The following is a 10,759-nucleotide window of genomic DNA, read 5'->3' as shown; positions in this document are numbered from 1 at the left end:
AGGTACTAAAGGATTTTCTCATACTCTCTCTCAGAGCTCAATTAATTCCTTTGAGTATATTGAATGATTGTGCGCAGAAACACGATCTTTCTCAATCGGCCTGACGGTAACTCATCACTAACATATTTTTTAAAATAATTAAAAATTATTTTCAAAATCAAAATACTTCTCAAAAAATAAATCATTCTCTGAAATTTTTTCCAACCAATTTTCTTTTGTAGACGCTAATATAAGACTTAATTATTTCAAATGTATTCCCTACCAAATCAATTCTCAACTTTTACCTATGTTACAAAACTCCTTTATTATATATATATATATATATATATATATATATATATAATATGGAGTGTATCAAAGAAACCAAAGAAAGCTAGCTATCCACGTGATCACCAATTTGTTTTATATCTGGACCGGAAAAGAAAAGTCCATGCCTCATTGCCTCTAGGAAAGAGATCGATAATTACAATATTAAGAAACCTACTGCATTGTCTCGGGTTGATTTTTTTTTTATTTATAAGTGTCTCGGGTTGATTTTAAGGTTTATTTATTTCGATCTAAAATATTTTTAAATATATGGTTGCGTTTGGGACATTTGGCCAACCAATTAACTGCATTCACACTTGCAGCCATCGCATGTTGAATTAATTACTTTCACATTATGGATGGCGACTTGGCGAGTATATATATATATTTTTTAAGTCTCTGGGGTTAATTACATTAATCATGTTAAGAAAAAAAAATGGAAAACCAGCTCATTGACGTTGACTTTGTCATAAATTCATAATGGTCTCTTAGGTTTTTCCAAAATGCTGATCATTGCTATAAATCCTCCAAGCTAGCTGATAGAAATGTATTGCACTCTTTCAGATTGGATTGATTTGTTGAGGGAAAGTGTACCAGCGCACTCTATTACTGAGTGATTATCTTCTCTAGCTATATACAAGGTATTTGTTTGTCTCATATACTCTTGTCATGTGATCTTCTTCATCGTGTCCCTCATCACCATCATCTATGTCAAAATTTTCCGATTAATCCATGCACACCAATTATAATTAGTAAATAAATACAAATTTTCAATTCGAAGCATTCAAAATACCAAGCGAAATCCTAGCTTACATTATCAAAGCGCATTCGCATTAGATATAACTTTGAGTAAATTGCTTGAAATTGCTTTCATTTCTCATAAATATCATATATTACTGATCAAATTCCTCTTCGAAACTGTGAAACCAAAAAAAAAAAAAAAAAGGTGTAGATTTTGGGGTTGGAGTTATTTTATTCAGGGAGCTGCTAGCTATGGAAGAGCATCAGCAACATATTTTTTGGGGGTAAAATGGCATGTTGAAATTTGTCCAAGGATTATGTTTAATATATTAGAGAATAGTTTATCTATTGCAGGTGAAGCATTTCACATGTGATGAAGTATATCCTTAGACATAGAAATTTCGTTTTTCTTAAGAAAAAAAAGTATAAAAAGAACCAGAAAATAATCAAAAGAAATATAAATTTTCTAAATTTTAGTATATATATATAATATTTCAGTATTTAACCTGAAACCTAGTTCCTTAATATGTCATCTTCTTTAGTTTAGTGATGTGAAATCAAAGTTCAATAAGGTCCTTTGTGAATTAAAGTACGTACTCTAGCGTCGGCTGTGATGAAAGGTTTCATAATTAATTTCGATTTTATGATGTATCTTTTATCCTTAGTTATACATTATACTATTTCAAAACTCTGGATTTGAAAATACAATTTTTGAAAAATGTCGTTACGCATTTGTTAAATTTGTAGTTTGACATTAATTTAGATTTTTTAAAAAACGCATCAATTACGTGTAACCTTCATGTTTTCTTAAAACACACTCTCAAACGAGGCAGTTTTCATGATTTGTTTAAAAACGCATTTTTAACTTACAAAATCGTAATTCCAAACATATTCTTAAAAAAAGCAGCCGCATGAGTTGTAGCAAAAAATTAGTATAGGCAGCCTGCTAGCTAGTTTATATGGAAGTTACTGATTATTGAGAAGGTAAGAGGGAGAGAGGAAGAAACACCGAGAAATATTAGGGACTATAATATTTTTCCCTTAATGCATTTCTTTTCACTGATGATTTATTTATACAAGTGATTACTCTGTTACTAACCGTTATACATTGCAGCCATTGCTTTATTTCCTTTTTTTGCTTTGTCTCGTTATCTTGTATTGCTTGATAGTTTACACGTACGTGAAGGTACTATTGAGGCATAATATTATCAGATTCATTAGGTGTTATTTTATATTTAATTTTGTTTCTTATAGAAAATAAGAAACAAATGGAAGACGGTCATCCTCAAGGGGCTTCTTCTGAACAAGAAGATATCTTGGATCTACAAACGAGTCATCCTCAAAGGCCTCCATATCAACAACCAGATATATCAAACTTGGAATCGGATGCTGAAGATGCAAGTCCTAAGGCTCTGTGGCCGCTTTTCGTTGAAATTCAGCCAGCGCTAAGCTCTCTTCTACGAGGTTTGGCTGATTGGAACGCAGCAAGGACATTACAAGAAGAGTTGGAGCACACAGATGTAGACGAGGCAAGCTCAACGGGGGATGTTGAAAGTGATAGTAATGAGAGTAAGAGGTAGATCTCCCTTTCTCTTTATTCACGTGAAGTTTTTGAAATATTCATTATAAGTTATAATGTGAAAATTTTCAGGGGCAAAAAGATTTGAATACCTTAACATCTATCTTCCCCTCTATCAAGCTGGGCTAAAAGGTGATTGGCAAGCTACAAAGGCCATACTTGAGAAATATCCGGCTGCCGTTCAAGCTCCCATAACAAAAGGCAATCAAAATATTCTTCACATTGCAGCTGCATCAAAACATGATACGTATGTAAAAGAAGTGCTGAAATGGATGAGTCCGGATGACTTAAAATTGAAAGACGGATATGGTAACACAGCCTTTTGCTTTGCTGCTGTATCAGGAATTGTGAAAATTGCCGAGGAAATGGTAAAAATAGACAGTAAATTGCCATTGATCCGTGGTAGCAACCATCTTTTACCACTTCTCATGGCATCTTTGATGGAAAATAGAGACATGGTGTCGTATCTATATTACTCTGCAACTCCTTTTGAACAGTTGACTGCCAGCGAACGCATTGATCTCCTTAATAATATTATTTCCACTAATTTGTATGGTATGTATGTAACCACTTCTAATATTGTTGCAATTTCATTAATATCATATAAATATTTTTGAACCAACCTTTGACACTCATCAAATTAATAGTGTGTTTTTTTTTTTGTTTTCTAAGCTAATATTGTGTTAATTGGTTGAACAGATATAGCATTGGATATTCTGAGAAGGGATACAACTTTAGCAACTGCCGAGGACAACAAAGGGCGTATAGCATTGGAAGTGTTGGCAAAGAAACCTTTTGCAATAGACACTAGAAGTCAGATGTCGACATCGGAAAGATTCTTAAACTCCTGTTAGTTTGCCTCCAACCCCAACTTATATATTTGCCAACCACTTGTTTTTATTACGTTGATCAAATCATGATCTACACTTTTTCTTTCGGCAAAATTTCAATCAACCCCAAAATATTGTTCTTACGAATTATCGACTAGCAGGGGAGAAACTTCTCTTGGCCGAAAATTCAAAATACACATAATATATATATATTTTTATACCGAAATCTCCCAAAAAAAACTAATACAACATATTTTTTTGGAAAAACTTCACAAAATTTCTTGAACTTCCACTTGTTTAATTAATTTGACACTACCCCCAAAATTTAAAAACTTTCAATTAAGGGTATCAAACTTTCAATTTCTTTCAATTACTCAATAATTAGGATTTTCTGTGAAATCTTGTCAAAATCGCCAAAATACTTATTTTTGAAAATTTCCAGGGTGGCCTTCGAGCCAGCCCCACCCCCAATGCGGCAGCCACCCCTCTAATTTTTTATTTTTTATTTTAAATTTATTTTATTTAAAAAATAAAATTAATTTGATTTATTATATATACATATATAATTTTTGGGAATGTTTTTTAAAATTTTTTAAAGATTAGGGACATTTAAAGTATAAAACGTTCCCTTTTAAAAGGAGACGACGTGCACCGTACACACGCCCCCTTTTAAGGGGATTTGTCAGTTCACTGTTTAAACGTTCCTAATTTTAATTTTAGATACTTTATTTGGAACATTTACAAAATGTCACTATTTGAGCGTCCCTAATTAAATAAAGACGTTTTCTGGCCTAAAATGTCACCTTAAAAATGTCCCTAACTCTAAGGTTTTTTGTAGTGAATACTACCTCCCCAATAACCAAATTTAACATTTTAAATGGATCTAGGGTGACTAAAATTTTTAAATAGGCTGAAACTTTTAGCATTTTCATACTTGGGTGCATATACATTGAATAACTATATAAAAATTTCATTAACCAATATGGTTAATAAAAGTAGGTTGACAAAGAATCAAGATTTAATATATAAAATGGTTTTAGGGTGGGTAAACATGTTAGAAGTAGCATTTTAAGGTTTTATTTTATTTTTATTTATTTTTATTGTTTAATTAATATTGGTTTAATACAATCCACCCAATTGCGGCCGTAACCATATGGCAGAGATAAATAATTGTTTGAATTTAAAGAATTTTTTTTTCATTATTATTATTTATATTTTTTGTTATTCTTTTTAAGACATTTTTGCTATAGCCCGGGCTATAGGCTAATTTGCAAGTAGAATCTGAATCATTTGCAATTAGACTAGAGCTTGCTGCATTTGATATGCTTCAAAAGGCATGCAAAGACAAAACCTATCCAAAAAAAGTTAAGACCTAGTAATTGCATTAAAGCATTTCATTATCTTCATTTTTAAATTCAAATTTCAATATTATTTTCTTTTTATGGATCGTGCCAGTGTAATTGATACAGATTTAATCCATTTTTACCTAATGACCTTTGAATGGCTTCTTTTCCTAATCCTAGGGTACAAAGGGGTCCGGAACAAAGCTTTCATGCAGACGTTAGCCCATCAGTTAATTGAAGGCCTTTGGAAAAATATTCAAATATTGCCTGACAAACAGTTCTCAAGCTTTGTTGACAAACATTCCTCTTTACTTTTTGTTGCTGCGGAATTAGGAAATGTTGAATTTCTAACCATACTTTTACGCTCTCATCCGGATCTCATATATGAGGTTGATCAAGACAACAGAAGTTTATTTCATATTTCTGTTTTATATCGGCAAGAGAGTGTATTCAATCTAATATATGAAATAGGTGCTCTCAAGGATATCATTATACTCTTTCATGACAAAAATCGTGACAACATGCTACATTTTGCTGGACAATTGGCTCCATCAAAGAGGCTAAATATTGTATCAGGTGCAGCTCTTCAAATGCAACGAGAATTATTATGGTTTAAGGTGGGTATTGATATTATTCCAACTTCCTTAATTTCTTCTAGTTGCATATATATTGGTTGCACTTTCGCTATACAATTTATACTGTGGTTATTGTAGGAGATTGAAAAGATTATGCCGCCTGCATACTTGCGTGAGAAGAATTTGAAAGGCCAAACCCCTGAGGACATATTTATAGAGACACATAGAAAATTACAAAGAGATGGTGAAACGTGGATGAAGGACACATCAAACTATTGCATGCTTGTGGCAACATTGATTGCCACTGTAGTTTTTGCTGCAGCTTTCACTGTACCAGGTGGAAACCAACAAGAAAATGGCACTCCTATCTTTTTAGGAAGTTACTGGTTTATGGTATTTTTCATATCAGATGCAATAGCATTCTTATCCTCTTCGAGTTCAATATTAATTTTCTTGTCAATTCTTACATCTCGCTACAAAGAAGAGGATTTCCTCAAATCATTACCTGGAAGGTTGGTGTTTGGACTTACTACGCTCTTCATCTCCATAGTTGGCATGGTGGTCGCCTTCAGTGCAACTTGCTTTTTGGTCTATAAGAGCAAAACAATAAGGATTCCAATTGTTATAATTGCTTTGGCTGGTGTCCCAATTATTCTGTTTGTTTTGCTACATTATGATCTTTGGTTTGATATAATCCGCTCAACATATTGGTCTAGATTTCTTTTCCGGCCACGTAAACAAGGACTTTTCTAGCAAATGGAAGATGCAGACCCCATCAATTGCTCAGTAGAAAAGGGATCGAGGCCAAGGAAGGAATTTAGCAAAAATCAAGACTTTTCAATTGTTATCCATAAAACTTCAATTTAATCTCCCTTAGAGTTATTCTGGTATGTGTGAGAAATATAATTTCACATTGTATTTTTCTTTCTTAATTTGTAAACCCATGATTGGGTTTTGACTGAAGTCAACGTACCATTTAATAAGAAATTTCAGTTGTCAAATAATGTACTGTACCTTTCATTTGGCCTTTTATTACAACCATAAGTGAACTTTGTTAAAAAGTTCTCAAAACTAATGTAACTATATATATATATGCATGAATATCTATGTTTTTTTTTTTTGGAAATCTTTTATAATTTTAAAGATTTTTGGAAGGGAAGAGTTGCAAGTGAGAAAGAGAGAAAATGATGAAAACGACATTTGGTAGATGCACATTTGTGTAGAGACGACCTTTGTCGTCACTAGTGATACTTTTGTTGTCGATAAACAAATAGGCATCTGAGGCATATTTGTTATCGCTGGTATTTGTGATTTTTTTATTTATTTATAATATTATTATTTTTTCCAATTGTTGTTTTAATTTTTACTGATTATGAGAATAGATATCGAAATTTAACTAGTTGATCATTTGTGCTCTTAATACATCATTGCATAACTGATCATTACATGATACTGCATTATTACAACAAGACATGTGTTCTACCAAATAACATCATTGCATGTAAAATTCATTACAAAAAATAAAATAAATATATAAATAAGTGGTGAAATGTCCTTTATACATTTTTTACTTTGAAATGTTTTCTGCGTATATGTATATGGAAATTCGTTTAAAGAGTATTATGCACATATGCCCCATGTACGTGCGTACGTAGATGATGGTGCAGGACGCAGGTGTATTGAACAGACACATTCTTTCTTTTAGTTCTTCATCAATTAATCGAAAAATATCTTTGGCCACCAGAATTTTGCAGTGAAGAAGTCATTTGCCAGGTTGCAAATTGAATCTTAGATTATAAAGGTCTTGTAAGTTGACTAATTTGTTACATAAATCTTTAATATATAATTGATACCTCGGATTGGTCTGCCCTTGAAATAGTTTTACTTTTGAAAATCAAAATTTTAAAAAATTATTTTGATGTGACATAAAAGTGAAAACAATTTTAATCTTTTATGTTTTGAATTGGAACACAAAAAAAAAAAAAAAAAAGGCGAGAAAAAGAATGATTTTTTTTTGAAAAATATGGAACTTACATTGATGAAATTTCACTAACATAAAGCTCTTACATCACTGAGCATACAGCTCTGAAAAATCATAACAAAAAGTTATGAAGATTAATTACAAAGTTATAAAAATGACTTCACGATTCCGCTAACCCATGTACAATTACATTTAAGAAACAGATCTGCTTCATACAGACTAGATCTAGAACATGGGTGGTCCAAATACAAAAACTAAAATAAAAAACTACTAGAAACTAAAATTTTGGCCGTGAGAGTTAAGCCCCCACATCGATCTATTTCATCCTCAACCCGAAGGCCAGGACAAACAAAAAAAATAAAAAACAAATAATAAAAACCCCACAAGCAGTAGCAGAGGAGCACGGTATCGTAGACATCACTTCGGAAGACACGCCTTAGCTGAAGAAGACGATCAGATCTAAGGTTGAATAGACTAGATCTGGATCTAAATCTAGATCTACAAACTAAATTTAAAGCAACTCACCAGAAACGGAGATCAGAGGAGCCTACAGAGAAGACACCGAGCACTACTACCGTGAAAGGAGAAAAGGAAAGATCTAGCCTAAAATTTTTCTTGGTGTTGTCTGGAAGGAGAGAGAGAGAGGAGAAAAAGAATGATTTAACAAACAAATAAATGCTAATTAATTAATTTTCTTGACATGCATTGGACCAATATTAATTAATGGCGATCTAATTAATTAATCAAATCCCTGAATGACAAACTAAGCTTAAAGTACCATGATAATTTTCATTAATTTTCTGGTCACACACATACCTTCCTATTTTTTTAATTTCTTAGAAAACTAAAAATAGTAAAATTTCAATCAAATAATTAAATTTCATAATTTTTTCTAAACTTAAGCTTTTGAAATAATTGATGATTTAACATAATAACATATAAGATGTTTTGATTTCGAATTTTATTTCCGTAATTTACTTCTTATTTTAATTGAATAATGGAGTCATCAAGAGAAGTTTAAACCACCACTTAAAAGAAAAATAATGAAATAATGAAATTTATAATTTTCTATCATTTATGTCACATGAACCAGAACATATAATGAGGGCTCTAGTGGATCAATCATGCTTACCAACCATTGGAATAAAAACCTTAAGTAGGACCCATGTAATAGGCTACACAACTCCACAAATACACATGTGCTATCTTCATATATATCCACCAAACATTGTCCCACATGGATAAAATATGATAATATCTTTTCAAATTTCCGAGCTAAATATAGTGCAGCTTCTTCCAAACTTGGAACCTCATGATAATCATTCACCAAATAAGAATCTCCCATCATGCCACCACGATCTCCCCATGATTGCATACAGCCATGCACGTCCTCATCATGGTTCCCCACCTTTTCCTTAGCCTTCTAAATTAAAATCTTGTCTCTTTTACAGTTTTCCCACCAAGCTTTTTCTTGTATTTTATCCAAAACATTAATTTTCCTTCTTCTTCAGATTTGTCAATGACCTCTCCTCCTCCAAGAGTTCAGCTAGTTTCCAGGTCTGTTTCCGACCGACTTGCTCAGAAGTTCTATGATGTCTCTGAATTCGACTTCGATTACGAGAAAAGTGGATTGTGGTCTCCTCCGGTCCAAAGACGGGTGTTCATGAGCTCCTCCGGGAAGATATTCACGGAACAAGATACTCTTAAAAAATTCAGAAGCGTCATGCATGGTCGGCGTGGAAGAAAACGCAAAGCTTGTTTCAATGTATGAGTATTATCTACTGTCCCTTTATTTTTCTGTTAATTATTGGAAAGTGAGAAGATTGATGGCTCATCATTACCATTTTTTTCGTGTTTTGCAGGTATTAAATTGGTGTTTTTGAAGATGTTGAACTTGAAGGCAGCCTGAAAATACAATCCAAATTGACCCTTTTTTTTTGGGGTAATTATAACTTTCTTCCACTTGGCAATGTAAATTTTACATATGTTTGAAATTGTAGGAATATTCTTGTGTGGGAGTGGTCCAGTCCCACATTGGATAGAAACAACGAGAGTACTATGTGATTAATATAATACTATTGGATTCAAATCTATAAACTTAAGATCCCTTAACAAAATGATACTCCCTATACTTTGTTGTTGCAATATTTGGAAAGCCAGCTGCTTTGCTTGTGCTAATCAATGTCCTACTTTGCTTTGAGGTTATTTCATTACTTGCTGTAAATTGAAAGAATAATTTTCAATATTCGAAAGCTTCATGTAATATTAAAAATGTGTACAATAAATTTATTCTATATTTTAACTAAAAAAATTACTTTTCTATATTTGAGTTACCAATTTTTCAAAGTAACTACATCAATTTCTTTATTTTAACTATATCATTTAAATATATATATTTTTTTAAATATTAGTTTATTTTGTTCTTTATTTGAGAGGAGAGAATGTTTGAATTTTTTTAATGTTCTTTTCATATTTAGTGAGTGCCCACCAAATTAGGTGAGTAGTGAGTATCTATCGCTCACAAATTTGTTGAGCCGGATGCTGCTCATTTTAGTCTCATTTTAACATTCCGGCTAGCAAAAATAGCATTTGCGTTATTTTTCTAGCTGGACGAGAATGCCCTTTATGACCTTTTTGTGAGCTGACGGCAAACAATTAATTAGGCACATAGCCTTCTAATAAGCAAGGAAGATTTAAACCTTACTTATCTTGCCGATAGCAAATTAGAGTGCAAACCATTTACACTAGCGTTAAAGAAGCTAATTATATAATGTCAATTCTCATATTCATGGACTGAAAATATAGTGGCAACAAATGACAAGACCATTTGTTCTCATATTCTGTCGGGGCTATAAATATTGTCTTCATTTGTTGCTTTTGTACAAAGCTGATTAAAAGCGTAAGTTGGAAGGAAGCTTTCAAAAAACGAATCCAAACAGTGCCTGCTGGCAGCCTAACCCGACAGCCACAGATACATAGAGATAAAGATCTACGAAAACCACCGTACTTCAGAAGACTTCCATAGCTCAATGCATTTCAAAAGTTACTGCAAAAAATTGCAAGTGAGTAAAATATATACTATATAAATCATTCAAGGCATATGGAAAATTGAGGGTCCTACTAAAAGGGAACAACATTCTGATCACATATCTGTATGCAGAAGCCCACAATTTGTCTCTTGTCTTGGTGTGGTAACTTTGCATCAGACTTAATTGTAAGATAAATTGCGCGCTGCAGCATGCAGTACTTTTTACAATCAAGAGTTGCTTTTACCCTCTTACCAGATGCCTTCTTTTAGGCAAAGGAGAAGTACAGCTAGCCTGGACTGAGGACACACACAGAGAATCTCGTATTGATTTTTGTTTTTGAAAATCTTCCCTCGAAAAACCAATGTTGATTTTCAA

At 32.5% G+C, this 10,759-nt stretch overlaps 1 protein-coding gene across 1 annotated transcript; it reads left to right on the top strand.

Annotated features, from left to right (window-relative positions):
- Window positions 1–2,315: 2,315 nt before the first annotated feature.
- Window positions 2,316–6,127, top strand: LOC132169315 (ankyrin repeat-containing protein NPR4-like). The gene is made up of 5 exons (XM_059580369.1): window positions 2,316–2,616; window positions 2,699–3,181; window positions 3,326–3,475; window positions 4,980–5,416; window positions 5,513–6,127. The coding sequence occupies exons 1-5, from the start codon at window positions 2,316–2,318 to the stop codon at window positions 6,125–6,127; spliced, it is 1,986 nt and encodes a 661-aa protein (XP_059436352.1).
- Window positions 6,128–10,759: the final 4,632 nt, after the last annotated feature.

This window comes from Corylus avellana, chromosome ca2 (assembly GCF_901000735.1).
Source record: "Corylus avellana chromosome ca2, CavTom2PMs-1.0".
Classification (NCBI taxonomy): Eukaryota; Viridiplantae; Streptophyta; class Magnoliopsida; order Fagales; family Betulaceae; genus Corylus; species Corylus avellana.
This window is presented reverse-complemented; position numbering and strand designations above follow the sequence as displayed.

Coding starts and splice junctions, on each gene's coding strand:
- LOC132169315 (XM_059580369.1), top strand. CDS start 2,316: ATGGAAGACGGTCATCCTCAAGGGGCTTCTTCTGAACAAGAAGATATC. Junction 2,617..2,698: donor TGAAAGTGATAGTAATGAGA/GTAAGAGGTAGA, acceptor GAAAATTTTCAG/GGGCAAAAAGATTTGAATAC. Junction 5,417..5,512: donor GAGAATTATTATGGTTTAAG/GTGGGTATTGAT, acceptor TGGTTATTGTAG/GAGATTGAAAAGATTATGCC.